A 17,253-nucleotide genomic window follows, 5' to 3' on the forward strand; every position below is an offset into this window, starting at 1 on the left:
AAAAAAACACAATATCTGTGAAGTGCAGTAAAACGAGGTATGCCTGTACCAGTATCAGATTTGTACTAGGCTAGCTCGGCTTAATCACTTAAGGACTTTAGGTCACCTCATCTGTTACAGTTAGTTCTGTGGTTCTTCCAATTTTGTTTGGAATTAATGCTCTATTGTATTGTAAGGATCTTTTGAATGTTGGGTGGTGTTGTGTTAGCTCTCGGTTAGTTGGTTTTCTGCATTTCAATAGTACTATATTGAGCAATAATGTTAGGTTGTAATTGTGGCAATCTGATAGCTGATATGTAATAGGAATACATATTATGTAATTTTAAAATGCAAGACGTTTCAACCTTTGTTTGCCAAGTTGCCAGTTCATACAACCCTATTTGATATTTTTGGGTGCTGAATTTTTTAATTCATAACATAATAGAGCTTTTGGACATGGAGCAACTAGGGAAAAGCGCATAGGTATGTTGTAGTTACTAGAACCATAGGTGAAGAACTTGTGCATAGTAAGCCCTTGTAGGCTAAGAGTTTTATGGAAACCCTTAGGACATAGTTAATCTGTACACTCACAATACATAAAATTAATAATTTTAATGATCTGGCAAGAAGTACAAACTGAAGTTCTAGCACTGAGCAAATATCATTGATATTCCAAGAACCGATAAAAACAAGTTTGTGTTCAGCTAAGCAGAACAAAAAGTAGTTGCTGAAATGATAGTTTTCATCAGGACCAGTCACTATTATACTATTATAGCATGTAATCTTCTGAGTTAAACAATTTGTTCTGAGGATGCGGGTTCACAGAAATGTTTTTAAAAGGAAAAAGTTGAGGTTACCTTACCCCTTGCATATATTTTTCTGACAGTTTACTTAAAATGAGAGTAAGTTATAGCAGATACAGTTCGGTTAAGGTAGGTCCTCTAGCACCACTTCTAATTGCACAAAAACATCCAGTAATGAGACAGTAATTGCATAAGGCTCCTTTTCAAAACTAAAAATAAATGTAAGTCATGTCTGCTTCTAATGCTGCTTGGAATTCAAAGGTTCCGTGGAAGGCAAAGAACAGGCATAAAAAAGCAGGCCTTGTATTAATAAAGTAGGGAGAGCAGTGTGTTAAAGAATGATGATCAGTAAGAAAATCGTAAAATATGTTAACATATGAAAGATGCAACTTGAGAAAATGGTAGGTAGCAAACTATTGCTCCATGGTGAGGAGTGCAGGGGGAGGTAATAAAAAGACTACATTATAGGGTTGTTGTTTTTTTGCTTTGCCCTGACCTGGATAGCCATAGGCTAGAGTGATCTGTTGGCTCTGGCTAGTATTTGGATGGGAGATCTCCAAGGAATGCCGGCGACATGACGCGGAAACAGGCAATGGCAAACCACCTCTCAACGTCTTTTGCTTTGAAAACCCTATGGGGTCACCATTAGTCAGCTGTGACTTGATGGCAAAAAAAGTTGTTTTTAAGAATATTTTTTGACTCAGAAATTGTAGTTTGATCTAAACCTGCTGTGGCAGAAAAAGTAAGAATGTTGCTGTATCTAGTGTCCCTGGGACACAGACATAAACAAATTTCTTATTACAGGAAAATCCTTCTTTGTGTTATCTGCTAGGAATCTAATTGGTAAAATTCTGTGGTATTGAAGTTCTTGGAAGAGCTCACATGACTTTACACAAATTGTTGTGGTTGATGATGAGCATGTAAGAATTTCTTGAGCATATGGAAACACTTCTCTGTGTGCTCTGGCTGTGAAAGCCTAAGGGTGGGGAGGAAAAATCCTGTGTTCTCTTTCGCCTGGTCATCATACTGGTAACAGTGGCACTACACTGACTTTTTTTCCAGTTGTAGTTTCTTACCCTGCCACTGAGTATAAGCCCAACATTTGACTCCAGGTTCTGTAATTATGTATAATATGGTGAGGAGGGTAGTCCAGAATCCCACTCCATGTTGTCCTTTATTGTTTAGTTTGCATGGGGCTCCTCACCTGACCCTGTTGAGTCAGCGTTATTCTGTATGATAGTTGGAATGAAAAGATTCCAGACATGTATGGAAAAGCTGGATGTCTGGTCCTGTTGAGAAAAAAAAGTTACACTTACTAAGAAAGCAAAATTAGTATTTTCATTTTATAAAATTTTATAAAATCTTCAAGACAGCCAAAGTGAATACATTAAAATAATGCCAATTAAAATCCAAACAAAAACAAGCAATTTAAGTTTAAGAATTTATCAGCCACAGAATAAGCCAGTAATTAAACAAAATTAGTGTAAGAAGACACACATTTAGCCATCCAAGGCCCTTCTGACAAAAAGCACCACCAAAATTTGGTGCCAGAATGCCAGCAGGGAGGAGAAGAGAGGAAATAGTTTGGAAGAAAGTTTTTCTTGTTGTCACTGCTCAGATTGGCTACATGGGGGAGGCTGTCACTGTACTTCTGAAGAAGGGCCTCAGAGAAAGTTCTAAAGTGTAGGATATGTTTGTATGGGTAGTCTTTGTGAGTGTGCGTACAGGTGAGTATATATCCCATTTCTGGACCACTGAGGGCTTTATTAATTCGTAGCCCTGGACCTGCATATCAGCAGGACTGCCTCTTGCAGAATACACTGCTGAAGCACCTTTGCCGATCTGACCAAGGCCTTATGAAGTGGGTAAGGTTGACTGCTGCTCATGCCTGTTCGTTCTCTACAGTGGTTCCTACATGGTGGGACAGCCTCCTTGATGAGGTCAGGAAGGCTCCCACGCTTGTATCATTTTGCACAATGTGTAAAATGGAATTGTTCAGGAGGGCACTTCTGTAAAGGGAACAGGGTTGTTGTTGTTGGGGATCCACCTGAAACTTTCCATCAGTAGAATGGACCTTTTTACAGTACAACCCATTCATATCCCTCAAAATGCTGCTCCTGGTGGATAAGGGTCCCTGAGGAATGATATGAGGTGGGTGTGTGGGTGGGTAGGGAGAAATTAATGGAAATAGGTTACTTAGGCTGGATTCAACCCATCGTCTGAAAATTTTGAGGCAGTTCATTGCTGTGTGTATGACATAAACTGTACTGTTTTGTTGCATTGTCCCCCGATTTTGTATTTCTACTTTATTACATGTATCATTGAACACTAGTGTATATTTTGATGCCGTCATCCAGTTTTTTACTGTGTTGTTTTTAGTTGTGTCAGCCACCTTTTGAGTCTTGACAGTGAAGGCGGGCTATAAATGAACTAAGTAAATAAATTAGATTTGGAAACAGATGTTGCAGAATTGGCATATGATACTTGTATCTGGCTCCCATTTACAATTCTGGACTGGTTGTTGTCATTTCTGGGCATCTTTAAAAGACAAGTCCTGTAAAATATGATACAGAATATTGTTCTGGATATAAGTAGGGGAAGAATTAGTGTCAAGCATTTTTGTATTGTTTTAGATTTCTTCGACCATTATGATTTTAGCTGTAGTTACCGTTTAACTAAAATCATCATTTATCTTCCTCATTTTTATTACCTTACTTTCTTCATTTTGTGGACCATTTGTTTGGCACAGATGGGATATATTTCCATTTGGCTTATTTTCAACACTAGCCAAATGCCTGTGGCTGGCTCTGCCAAGTAATTTTAGTTTATGCCTCATCATTATCATCCATTGATGGTGTGAGAATAGAAATATATTGAACTGCTGCTGATTTTGCCAAATTGTGGAATTCTATGTTTTTCACTAATTCTAGTGACAGTGTTATGATGTGTGTTTAAGCTGTAGCCTATACACAAGGGTTATAAATGTATGAATAGGCCAAGCTCAGTTGCTAGGAGATGGTAATAATCAGACATTTGTTATCTAGGAAAAAAAACTAATGGATGGAGTTTTTGTATTTAAAAAATATACTGATTATTGTGCTTCTTAAGCATTTAGTTGATCTAGTCCAGATGCATTGGTTGTGAAATAATATGATGCTTACAGGTCTTAGAATGGTGCATGATTACCATTACATGATGTCAGTTGACTTGAAACTTGTATGCGCATCTTGACAGTTTCAAAAATTGAAATTCTCATTGTGTGCATTGGATGAAGTAGGCACTAGCTTATGAAAGCTGATGCTACAATACTATCAAAGTACTCATAGTTTCAGTTCCTTTTTAAAAACAACAACAATGTTGGTAATAAATGAAGCCTAGTTGTTGTATGTTTTCCATTTCTCAGTGGTTCCAGAGAATGTTTGGAATTTTATGTCTCTTCTCTTCCACCCTCCTCCATTAGGTTTATTATTTCCCCAAGTATAAATCCTCCAGGTCAAAATCAGAGAATCTGAAATAACTGTTGTTTTAAAACAGGGTGTTGACCTCCTCCCAAGCCTGAACAAATCCATCAACTGATCTTTGGTTAACAACACTTTTGAGTTTTAGGAATATAACATGATTAGCAATTTTAATATTTTCTGTTTCAGGCAGGAATAACTGTTGTGGCATTATAGTAGCATGTTCTATAAAAATACTCTTTTTCTGCTTGGATTGCACTGGTTTATGTCAAAGAGAATTTCATTAGCTTCCTGAGAAACTTAAAATGAGTTAAGCTTTTTGTTCTACTTAAATTCAGAGGCGCTTCATATTCCATCTGTTCATGTGGAGCAGGATGCAGCAGTAATGTTTTTGAGATTTTTAGGCTATAGGGCTTCCATATTTGCTACCTAGGAAACCCTATTGGAGTGGAAAGGTGGCATTAAAATGCTTTAAATAAATAAAAATATGTATGCTTTGAGAACTACCTGCATAAGTGATTAAAGTTAAGGGTATTTTTCTGTATTTCAGAGGACCAGCAAAACAAGTTGCATTATTTAAAAGCAGGCTAGAAATTTAATCTTTTAATAGCTGCAGTTTAATTTCCCATCTTGAAAATTAATTCCAATTGAACAAATGCTGGAAATTGGTTGTGGACTCCTAGATCACTACTTTGGGTTAGGTGTGAGAAGTTACTAAAAGATTTGACTCTAGAAAGGGGTGTTCTACAGTAAGTAACTTGTGCACAGGAACCTGAGGACTTCATACTGCAAAAGAAAAGATTTAAGGCTTTTCATTTTTTTTACATCTATTAGTGACTAACACATTGTTTTTATCCTAACAGAGATTCTCTTGTTTGTATGCACACACCTCCAGTGTTCAGTGAAGTGCCTTCTACATATTACCCAAGCCACATGGGACCAATTTATTTATGCACACCTCTTGCATGACAGGCTAATCTGTAAATGATCTAACCGTATTAACCTTTGTGAGATGACTGGACACTCTAACCGCTAGACAACTCTGTTACTGACATTACGATGTGGGATTGTTCTTTTATAAACACTAAACATTCTAAATTAGGCATAACTCTTTTTGCACGTAATAGTGTCTCAGAAAAAAATGACTCTGCTACATGGCTTTTGAAGCCTTGTTTGGTATTCAGACTAGTCTGTATTTCTTGTGTCTATATTCGTTTATGTGTATCTGACAAAGTGAACGTTGACTCACATAAGCTTATACATTTTGATTGTTTTAAAGGTGATACTGAGCTTGAATTTTGTTTTGTTATGGACTAATATAGCTACCCATCTGAAGCTATCTTCATTTACTTATAATCCACTTTTCTTACCAGGCGCTCAAGACAGATTGAAAAAAATAAAATCCAGAAATACACCTAGCAAATTTCCACAGACATTAACATGTATGAAAAGTATAAAGACTTTAACAAGATATTCTTTATTACGATACGTTGTATACATCCTGCGAAATGATAGTAGTATGTGGGCTGTCAAGAGTTTTAGCCTGTACAGGCAAGAACCAACGAGGACGTGTGGTGAGTTTCCCTCTACCCCACTTTTTCTCATTCTCTTCTTTGAGAGCCCCTGTACCCTCTCCCTCTTTCCTGCCTCCTCTCCTTCCCATCTGCCAGCCAGCCTACCTTTATTTTCTCTCCATCTTCAGATTTCCACCCTTCTGTACCCCTCTCCTTCCCTTTTATCTGCCGCCCCATTTTCAGCTATATTTATTGTTTATTTACTTCATTTATAGCCCACCTTTCTCCACAATGGGGGATACGAAGCGTCTTAATTCATTCTCCTTTCCTCCATTTTTCTCCTCAAAACAACCATGTAAGCAGGGATAGACTGGGAGTGAAAACCTCTGGGAAGTAAATTCAGCTAACAGAAGTGACCCCTGCCCCAGCTCACCCTGGCCCTACCCCCAGAGAAAGGAGGAAGAGGCAGTCTGTCTGACCAGTACCCCCCTCTCCCAGGGGGATGGAAGGAGGGAGGAAGTAGCTGCCTGCCTAACCAATTAGCCAGGTGCTGCTTTCCTCACCTCAAGCATGCCAGAAGCTGCTTCGCTTCTTGAGTGGGCAGGGCACAGCCCCATTCATCTGTGGTTTTTGCCATAGGCTCCTGACGTATTTTCAGATCACTTGCAATATAGCAGTGATTCCTCTTGCTCTTAGGCCCTTTCCCTTGTCTGATGATCTTCATAATAAACTCATATGGTTTCATAAGATACTTATATAATGGCTCTTGCAAAGTATAACTGAGCACATCCTGGGGGGTTTTTTTGGTCTAAAAACATGTATCTTTCTTGGGAATACCATATAGAGGTCGAACTGGTTGCAGTTTGCTGTGATTGGAGTTCAGGCTAGTATTACTTTCATCAACCGGGAGCTGCTTATATCTTCTAAAAAGTGCTCATGTAGAATCTTTGCTATTAGGTAGGCTTTCTAAACATTCTAATCTAGTCCAGTCTTGCGATTTTTAAATGTAGTAATCTTATGCATACATTGCTAGGATTCTGTACTGTCAGTGTGGCATGCTTGAATAGCATGAGCTTCCTGCCGTTTCACGGCTGGAAAAATGGAAGGCAAAGGCAGGGTGATAGTGAGAACCAATTCATATGCTGTACTTGTTTGAGAATGGCATGCATGCATACTTACCTTGATCATTTCATGATGAAATACATGGAAGTGAGAATGCCATGGTCCTCATCTGCACGTCTATGGAAAGCATGGGTGGTGTTCTCAACTGACACAAAGCGTATACATTTTGTACCTGAGCAGTGAATTAAAAATACATTGAAAAATGGCTCAGGCAGCCCATTCCTGAAGGGGAGGGTAGTTAGTTGATGGCCAGGAGCGGCGCAGCTGTGCAGCCTCCTCAGAGGATTCCCGGCCAGAAAATACACAAAACAAAGTATTTAAAAATAGAAACCCGTGAAACTCCTCCATGGAGTTTCATGGGGCTACACCAGCTATTTTGCTGGCAAAGCAATGCTGCAGCATAAAGAAGAGGAGTTGGTTTTTATACGCTGACTTTCTCTACCACTTAAGGGAGACTCAAACTGGCTTACAATCACCTTCCCTTCCCCTCCCCACAACAAACGCTCTGTGAGGTAGGTGGGGCTGAGAGAGCTCTAACAGAGCTGCAACTTGCCCAGGGTCACCCAGCTGGCTTCGTGTGTAGGGGTGGGGAAACAAATCCAGTTCACCAGATTAGCCTCCACCGCTCATGTGGGGAATCAAACCCGGTTCTCCAGATTAGAGTCCACCGCTCTTAACCACTACGCTGGCTCTCTAGAGGGGGGTTCTCGGGCTGAAAGGGGTTTGGAAGCTGACTAATGTCAGCCCTGCCTCTGGGAATTCCCCTTGATACCGGTGCGGGCACCTGCTTTTGGGGGTTTTGCTGCTTGTGCGGCAGCACCGGTGGCCAAGGCCTGCACTGCTGTATTGCTCCATGGCAACGGCGTAAGTGTCCTTGCACCGGCGTCCGTGCCACTTTATCACAGCGCAAAGTGGCTTACGCTGTGGGCTTACGCTGGCTGCTATGGAGCTTTGCCCACCCCTTCAGGGTTGCACTGTAAACCTCTTATTAAGAGATGCTAAAACTAAAAAACTAGCAGCAGTATTTGAATTTTTAATAATAGCTGTATAGCTAGGTACTTAAGGCAGGAGTTCCAGATTTATCTCCAGGGACTAGTTTATAGATACATCAGGTTAAAACAGATGCTAATGAAATAATTGAACTCTTGCCTGCATATGGAAAAAGGCTTTATTTGATCTCCTCCCCACCAGAAGTTTTGCTTTATACAATTCTTATTTCCCAGTGTAGATCAGAAACTAGCAGACTGTGAGGGCAGAAATCCTGTATCGTTTTGTGCGCCCTGCTGAGAATGACTGTTTGTATTGATTTGTTTACTGGCTGAAGGGATGTTACAGGATGTCTTTCCCTCAGTGTTGGTTGTAGAGCAAGAGAAGTTTAATTTATACCATTCAAAAAGTGGCTGTTACACCTTTAACAAAACCAGATTTCCTGCTAAGACTGAAATTTCTAGTGTACCTTGTACTAAATAAGGAGAAGTGTTTGTCTTTGAATCAAATGAGACTCTCTAACATAATTTAATTCAGTAAATTCACGTCTAGGACAACAAATCTACATCAGTGGTTCTTAATATTTCAACATTTAAATGTTGTGTGTCTCTTGTCCTGCCAACCACTGCAGCTTGTGATGGCTCACAAAAAACCCTGAATCTTGAAGAAAACAGACAAGAAAAAACAGTAATACCACTTTCTCTAAAACTAGTACCCTCTTTAATGATATTAACTACAAAATGTCCCCTAAAAATTCTTATGGAAGGTGAACAGCTTATGGACCCTCTGCACTTCCTTGGGCAGGAAATTTTGTAATGTTGCAGCTGCTACTGAACAAGAATGGGCTTCTGAAGGAGTTGAACAGACAGCTTGAAAAGATGGCTCAACCAGGGAGAGGCACTGGAAGAAACTGAGGAGGTGAACAGGCTTATAACAAGTGTAGTGGTTAAGGACAGTGGAGAGCCAGTGTGGTGTCGTGGTTAAGAACGGTGCACTCCAATCTGGAGAACCGGGTTTGATTCCCCACTCCTCCACATGAGCCGCGGAGGCTAATCTGGTGAACTGGGTTGGTTTCCTCCACATGAAGCCAGCTGGATGACCTTGGGCTAGTCACAGTTCTCTTCGAACTCAGTCCCACCTACCTCAGAGGGTGTCTGTTGTGGGGAGGGGAAGGGATGGTGATTATAAACTGGTTTGATTCTCCTTAAAAGGTAGAGAAAGTCGACATACAAAAACCAACTTTTTTTTTCTTCAAGTGAAAAAAACAACATCCTAGGACATGAAGACAGCATTTCAAGCAAGGCTAACCTTATTTATATAGGTAACTTTATACATACAATACAGAGATCTCAAGCAAACATTCAGTGAGACCCATATATGTGATTACTTGTTGACAAGCACTTTAATGTTGGGTTTGATTCCTGTTAGCCATGTGCCACACACTTGGTGGATCTGGGGAAGAAATCCGGGGTTTTGGACTATACTGCTCACCCCATTCTGAGGACAACTTTCCTCTGCTGGCTGTTGGAATCAATTACAGAAGGAGACAAGAGAAATCCCAAATGCATCCCCATTTGCCCCACAATGTCCAGAATGCCCCACAATGTTTGTAGATTGCTGATCTACAACATCTTTTGAACAAATTGTATTAGAAACAAATGGCATTTGTGTGCTAATAACTCTGTAATGGCAGTCTTGTATCTGTTCTTGTATAGTTGGGAGTTGCATTGTGAATATATACTACGTTCATTGTTGCTCAGTCTCTTTATCAAGGTGATTTCTGTGATGATGTAATGCTAGCTTCCTGTAAACCATGGTTTGCAACGTGGTAGTCAACCTCAGCCTTGTTCTTCCATTGCCAACCTTATCTACGATTTACTGTTGCATATGTATTGACATGAATTATGGCTAAAATTAACCAGGGTTTCTATAACCAGAGCCTGCAAACCCACTTCAAACCATAGTTTCAGCTTCTGGTTGAATTGGGAACCTTTGTTAGGGCTATGCCCAGTTTTAATTGAAGATGTTAAGCTATGGTTTAGATTGACAAGGAAAGGAAGAGGATAATTTGTACCAGAAGATGGATCAGTGTGTTCCTGAGGCTGGTTCCTGATGTTACATTTTACAGGGAGCCTGTGTATCTGTTCTGGAACCAGAACTTTGCACACTTTGCTTGTGTATTGTGCCCTAGAAGCTGCCCTGTTGGCAAGCAGTCATCTATAAATATCGTGTTAGAGGCTATATCATACTGTAATTTCAGTTTATTGACAATTGATTATTATATAAGCTAAATTTACTGTCTTATAGATCTGTGTACGTTGAAATCCTTCCTGAATTGCAGTAAGTAAATGAGCTGCATTAAGAGGCTTGTAGAAGGGGTACAAGTGTGTGTATTCTTACATCATAGCGTTGAGGAAATTTGCTTCAAATATACAACTTAAAAAATGTTACTGAACTGGTAACCACAGAGGTGATGTCATCTTTGCATTAACTTTCATAGACGTTTGAACCATTTTCAGTGTGTTCTTGTCTGACCCTGGGATTGAATGGATTTTTAAAAAACAAATCTGTATAGCCTTAAGCAGTTATGTAAGGCCATATGGAATTGACTACTGCAAGGGGTCAGAACTGTATAAGGTATAGAACTATTGACCTAGTTCAGTCTAAGCAGAGATTCTGTACACTGCAATTTCAGAGTATTAAAGTCTTAATGATAGGTTCTGAGTTGAAGCAAGACTTGTAAGATTTAGGATGATTGAAATTGTTGCCCCTTGTTGTGACTTGTTGGATGCTGTTTGCTTTGGAATCTGGTCCCTCGTCTTGACAAAATTTAACAGTGGCAAATAAAATTATCTTTAGGCGGTTTTTCTACAAGTGCTCTTTCAATTTGCTATAATCTAATATATTTCCTGTACAGTTGCTGTCTTCCTTTTGTTGATGGTAGGTGAAAACTTCGTGGATTTTTTTTTTTATTTTAAAGAATGAATTTCTGTAAATCCATTGCAGTAATGAATGGGTAAAATAATCAAATTGGGCAGTTGAGAACTAGATTGTAAGGAAGGTTATTGGACAGAACTAACATATGGTTAATACACGAATTGTTCAGTACCTTACTTTAAACAATGGAACAGGTCAAATGTAGCATGAACAGATCTTTCTTGCTCTTTAAACATATTTGATTATTGCATTTATGCCACATTAAGTATGCTTCAGTGATTTCTTTTTTCTAATCAAATATGTCAATTCATTGGCTTTTTGGATATTTGGAAAATATTTGTACTGCATGCGAAGTTAATATAGCATACTTTTTACATATATTTTGTAAACAAAATTAATATTTTCAGTGCAATCTAAGCAATCTATAATATTTTCAGTGCAATCTAAGCAATCTAACCTTTTAAGCCCCTTGACTTTAACTGGTTTAGAATGGTGTAACGGCTTACACTGTTGGGGCACAGGAAACTTTTTCAACTTAAAATTTGCTCAATAAGGCATATTGCTTGCCGTACTGAAGCGGATTAAAGATTTAGAAATCAGGCAAGTTTATTTTTAAGTTATCCAGGGGAAGTTTTTATAAATCTAATTAGTGTACCCCTTTCTCACTGCTTTACAACTATGTGTGGGAGAGAGAGCTTGAACTTACGTGTGTAAACTCAGACTCCTGTATGGGGGGGAGAGAAGGGTATTTTTTTCACTGTAAGCATAACATTATGTACATTGGCTGGTTCATTCTGAAGGGGAGTATATATAACAAATGCTCCTCCAGTTGTAAAAAATTATGAATGCAACAGAATGCTATGTGAACCCGACCCAGCTTTTTGCAATGCAGCTGTGTAAAGCTTTTTGTTTTTAAATTAAATTTAAAACCGTTTACATGACAGCATCTACCACGTTTACCTGCCCTGAGCCTGGCTTTGACCAGGGAGTGTGAATAATTTTTTTAAAAAAATAAAATAAATATCCGAAATCTGGGTTTTAATACAAATGACAATTTTGCTAATAATCTATGGCTACCTTTAGTAACTTAACATAGTCGGGGAATTAGGATAGAGTGCACCATAATACCTGATCGACCTCAGGAACAGCATCCCCAGCCACATTACAAAACATACTCCAATACACCAAGAAACAAGACCCGCAAATAGGTGCATCAAATGCAACCAATTTACAGCTACAAAGTTCTGCTCTTAATAGCATTTACCTTTTTGGGGGTGCCAGTGGAGGGGCGAGAAAAGGGAAATGGGGAGGGGAGAATTGTATCCCAGTCTTCAAAAGGAATAGCAATTGAGAGTAGAATCAGTAGTGTAAAGCTTTTTGCAACTTGAATTGTTGTTTTCTTGATTCTTAAATGGCTTACAGGGAGAGAAGGCTTTTAGGTATTCTTATCCACAAATGGTTTTCTGGTTTCCAAAGATATGAAGCCCTCGTTGTGAGTGTGTCTTGTAGAAGGGTCAGGCATTTTTGCTATGCGCATAAACAGGAAGTGTAATTAGTCCTTTCCTAAGGTGAGGAAATTGGGATCTTAATGAGAGTGAGTCAGTGTTACTTAATGGAACTCATGCTAGATACCTTGGGCTTGAAGTTGGCCTATTTAGAGACTGTAGAACTGGTTGCTCTGTGACAAACTCTTTGGGCAGTTTTAATAGTTGCCCTTATCAACTGCTCTAGAACATGAACTTTACCTCTCTCCTGTAAGCAGGTGATTACTGGGATTCTTCCACCACTTCAGCATAGCTGTGTTCAGAATATGGTTGAGAGGCTAAAGCAGGGGTGGGAAACCTTTTTTCCGCCAAGGGCCATTTGGATATTTATATCATTATTCACGGGCCATACAAAATTATCAACTTAACAATTAGCTGACCAAGTCCCAAGCAGACAGCTGCACCAGATGACCCCCCCCCCCCGCACGGCAAGCAGGCAGGTATCTAACCGGTGGCGCACTCACCCACCTGGTGGCACATGATGGTCTGTTGCACCAGCTGGGCGTAGCTGTCCAGCCGCATGCCAGAGTTGCTCCTGCTCTGCATGGTCAGGGCCAGATTCTACAGCCGGCTCCTGCTACCTCTGCCTGCAGGATGAAATGAGGACACACTGGCTAAGAACTTGCCCCCCCCCCCAATTCTGGCCCTGCCTCCTTTAACCCCTCCATTGTCGCCACTTCCACCCCAGCCCTCTTGTAGTACAGAGGGAATACGTTTCTCCATGGCCCTGGTGAGAAAGGGTTAACACAGTTTCTTAGGCGGTCCTAGCATCTCCATAGCTAACAACTCTTCTGCAAGTGGGAAAAAGGTTCATTTTCTTGGAAAAACAAACTCACATCTGCCTTGAATAGAGACTGTTGCTGTCTGCAGGAGGGGGTGAATCACCAGTCTTAGATCCTTCTGAGCTAGAGATCTGCCAGACCTGTGAAGGGCCAGACCAAATAATTTTGTGGGCCTTAAACTGCTCCCGGGCCTGACATTCCCCACCCCTGGGCACATCCTCTTGGTCTTAGGATGTGATGGGCTTTGGAGGTTAAAAACAGCACCATCAGCTGAACTCAGAAGCAGACTAAATAACCCATGCAATTAGCACAGAACAGGCTGTCTCCCTGTCAGGATAGGGGTTGTACAGCTGAATTCTATACAGGTTAAAGCTTCTGAATTATCTCCGGGGCAGCTCTGCATAGATCATATTGTAGCAATCAAGCCTGGAAGTTACAATAACATGATTTATGTAATAACAAAGACAATCTCCAATCTATTTCTTAACAAAAAAGACTGGGTTCCATAACACCTCAAAGCTTTAGTTGATCAGATAAGGTAACAGATATCCTCTCTATTACAGGCAAATGTCTTCTACCTGGATCAGCCTTGCACGTTCTCATCTAGATAGTGAAAGTGTTGGGTGTTTGATGTGGTGAGAAACTGGTTTTAGTCAAGTTTCTCTGTCTCCTATGCTTACTGCAGTTTGGAGTTTGATATTGATGTTTGCTACTACATTTGGGCGAACAAATTAAATGGCATTTCCATTGCTATATCTCTGTTTAAACTGTAGATGTGGCAAATTAATGTTTACTTTTACAGTAGATCAGAGATCCTTTTTAAGTAGGCAAAATGAGCTGAAATGTGGTTGGCATGGCAAGCATGATATTTCCATATTCTAGAATCATATTGTAACAAGTATTCCTATTATTTACTGGAAAAGCTGTTTACATAGTGCTGTCAGACATCTGTGGCAAATTCCTACTAAAGAGGACAAGGCTTGAGAGAGCATGAAGATGAAATATATTCTTCAGTAGGGAAAAAATGCAAATGGAACAATTTGTTTTACATTGTTACTCTAAAAATGCAGAAGCACATGTTGTGTCTCCCCCCCCCCCCAAGAACACTTAGTATTACAGACTTATGATAAGTTGAAGATCATGGGAACCTTCAGGGCCTCATAGAACTTCAAGCTTTAGGGTTACTTTGGAATTGAGCTCTGTACTCTAATTCTTGTGCCTGCAAGTCTGAGCACTAATTGGTCAGTCTAACTGTTCCAGCTTAACTAAGTGGGCCTTTTTAAAATAAGAATTTAGGAAACAGTTTGGAAAGTATTTTCCCAACTTTGGAGTTTTATGCCCCTTTTTTTTTTGAGATAAAAGATGCTATCAAGTACATTTTCACAATTGGTAATCCTGTGGTATTCCTAATGGGTGCTGAGCATCATATATAATTTGATACCAGTTTTTTTTCCTGCAAAGTTCTTACTGGTTCATAATATACTAAGATTTATTCTTTCTCTTTTAAAGCTTTCTGCGTGAAACCCTTAAAGAGTGCAGGATGACAGAACGTGGAATCAAATGGGCTTGTGAGTATTGTACATACGAAAACTGGCCATCTGCAATCAAGTGTACCATGTGCCGTGCTCCAAGACCTAATGGAACTATTATCACAGAAGATCCCTTTAAAAGTGGTTCGAGTGATGTTGGTAGAGACTGGGATCCTGCAAGTATTGAAGGAGGCAGCAGCCCTTTGATATGCCCAGATTCCAGCGCAAGACCAAGAGTTAAATCCTCCTACGGTATGGAAAGTGCAAATAAGTGGTCATGCCATATGTGCACATATTTGAACTGGCCTCGTGCAATAAGATGCACTCAGTGCTTGTCTCAGCGCAGGACCAGGAGCCCCACAGAATCCCCTCAGTCTTCAGGTTCTGGTTCAAGACCAGCTCCTTTTCCTGTGGATCCCTGTGAGGAGTACAATGATAGAAATAAACTAAATGCGAGGACACAGCACTGGACTTGTTCTGTTTGTACATACGAAAATTGGGCTAAAGCCAGGAAATGTGTTGTGTGTGACCATCCTAGACCTAACAACATTGAAGCAATAGAATTGGCCGAAACCGAAGAGGCTTCATCAATAATCAACGAGCAAGACAGAACTCGATGGAGGGGGAGTTGTAGTAGTGGTAATAGCCAAAGAAGATCACCTCCGACAACCAAGCGGGAGTCTGAAGTAAAAATGGACTTCCAGAGAATTGAACTGGCTGGAGCTGTTGGCAGCAAAGAAGAACTTGAAGTTGACTTCAAAAAACTAAAACAAATAAAAAACAGAATGAAGAAGACTGACTGGCTGTTCCTCAATGCTTGTGTTGGTAAGTAGCTTATTACTGTTCCAATTGGGAGGAAATGTGGAAATTGCTTATATTCTGAATATCTATTGTAATGTGAAGGAAAATTGTATTGACAAACCTTAATTTGGAAGTTAGTAAGTATTCCAGGAAAATATTTGGCATATTTTATGCAAGCAGCACTGAGTTAAAATGTGCTGCTAAGGCTGATTAAATGAATTCTTTTAACATTAGTTCTGATTTTACCCTTGGCATTACAACTTTTAAAATGAGCCCTTTAGAGACATGTATTGAGAAACTATCCTTTATGCGGACAGTAGAACTATGTAAGATTCCTTAGCTATGTGTCTAAAAACTGTTCCCCCACTTAGATGAGAAGTGTCATAGAAATCAACTGCAGCAGTTCAGGACTGTTGATAAATACTATAGATCAGGGGTCCCCATCCTTTTTGAGCCTGTGGGCTCCTTTGGGATTTTGACAGTTGATAGTGCAGCCAGCTGTTAAATAGGAAGCAGAGCCAAACACAAATCTCATGAGGTGAGGTCCTGCATAACTCCAATGGTAATTCTTCAACATGCAAGGCAGAAGCTCTGTTGAACGGGCCTTTTAAAATAAACCTGTTATTTAAAAATATATTGTTGCATATATTTTTTTGCTGTCAGGTCACAGCAGCTGACTTAGGGCAACCCTGTAGGGCTTTCATGGCAAGAGACGTTCAGAGTTCAGGGGTTGTGGCTCAGTTTGTAGAGCATCTGCTTGGCATGCAGAAGGTCCCAGGTTCAATCCCAGGCATCTCTAGTTAAAGAGACTAGGCAAGTAGGTGAGCTTAACAAAAGAACATAAGAAAAGCCCTGCTGGATCAGACCAAAGCCCATCAAGTCCAGCAGTCTGTTCACACAGTGGCCAACCAGGTGATGTGAAAGACCTCTACCTGAGACCCTGGAGATCCGCTGCCAGTCTGAGTAGACAATGCTGACTTTGATGGACCAAGGGTCTGATTCAGTATAAGGCAGCTTCATGTGTTTAGAGGTGGTTTGCCATTGCCAGCCTCCTCATCATGACCCTGTTATTCCTTGGAGATTTCCCATCCAAATACTTGCCAGGGTTGAGGCTGAGGGTGTGTGACTGGCCCAAGGTCCCCCATCATGTTTCCATGGCAGAGTAGGGATTCAAACCTGGGTTTCCCAGATCCTAGTCCAACACTTTAACCATGACACCATGCTGGCTCTCATTTTCTTGCATATACACACCTTATCTTCAGTCATTCAGTGAAGATCGTTGTGCTGTGATGGCAGCACTGCTGAAGCAATTTCTTTAAAATCTGCACTGCTATTCAGAAGCCCTGCTGGATAAAATTCCCTCCTGGCCCTGCCTGTTTTCTAAAATCACTTGACAGATGCCCAGGGTACCACATGGGAGAAACCTTGTTCTCCCTTAAACAAGTGTTTGGCAATTAGTTGAAACTTACGGAGATTTTTAGTTCTTGAGGTATAATGCTGACTTTGGAAATACTAATTTTAATACATTTTAAATTTTCTACAATTAGTATGCTGTAGAAATTGTTTATAATGCAGAATTTCAGTTTCATTCCAAATTAGTGTATTTTTGCCTGTTGCTACTGCCCTCGTAATGCGTCTGTTTTCTGCCAACAGATTCTCTCTCTCTCTCTCTCTCTCTCTCTCTCTCTCTCTCTCTCTCTCTCTCTCTCTCTCTCCCCCTCCCCCTCCCCCTCCCCCTCCCCCTCCCCCTCCCCCTCCCCCTCCCCCTCCCCCTCCCCCTCCCCCTCCCCCTCCCCC

General features: G+C 40.4%; 1 protein-coding gene across 1 annotated transcript in view; it reads left to right on the forward strand.

The window, feature by feature from the left end:
- The window catches only part of ZRANB1 (zinc finger RANBP2-type containing 1), a 61,199-nt gene that overhangs the window by 3,055 nt on the left and 40,891 nt on the right, over nt 1–17,253 (forward strand). Inside the window, exon 2 of the mRNA XM_056849450.1 lies at nt 14,636–15,480. Coding sequence (XP_056705428.1) covers nt 14,667–15,480 — 814 coding nt within the window. The 5' untranslated portion in view covers nt 14,636–14,666. The remainder of the gene's footprint in view (nt 1–14,635; nt 15,481–17,253) is intronic.

Source organism: Euleptes europaea, chromosome 5 (assembly GCF_029931775.1).
Source record: "Euleptes europaea isolate rEulEur1 chromosome 5, rEulEur1.hap1, whole genome shotgun sequence".
Lineage (NCBI taxonomy): Eukaryota > Metazoa > Chordata > Lepidosauria > Squamata > Sphaerodactylidae > Euleptes > Euleptes europaea.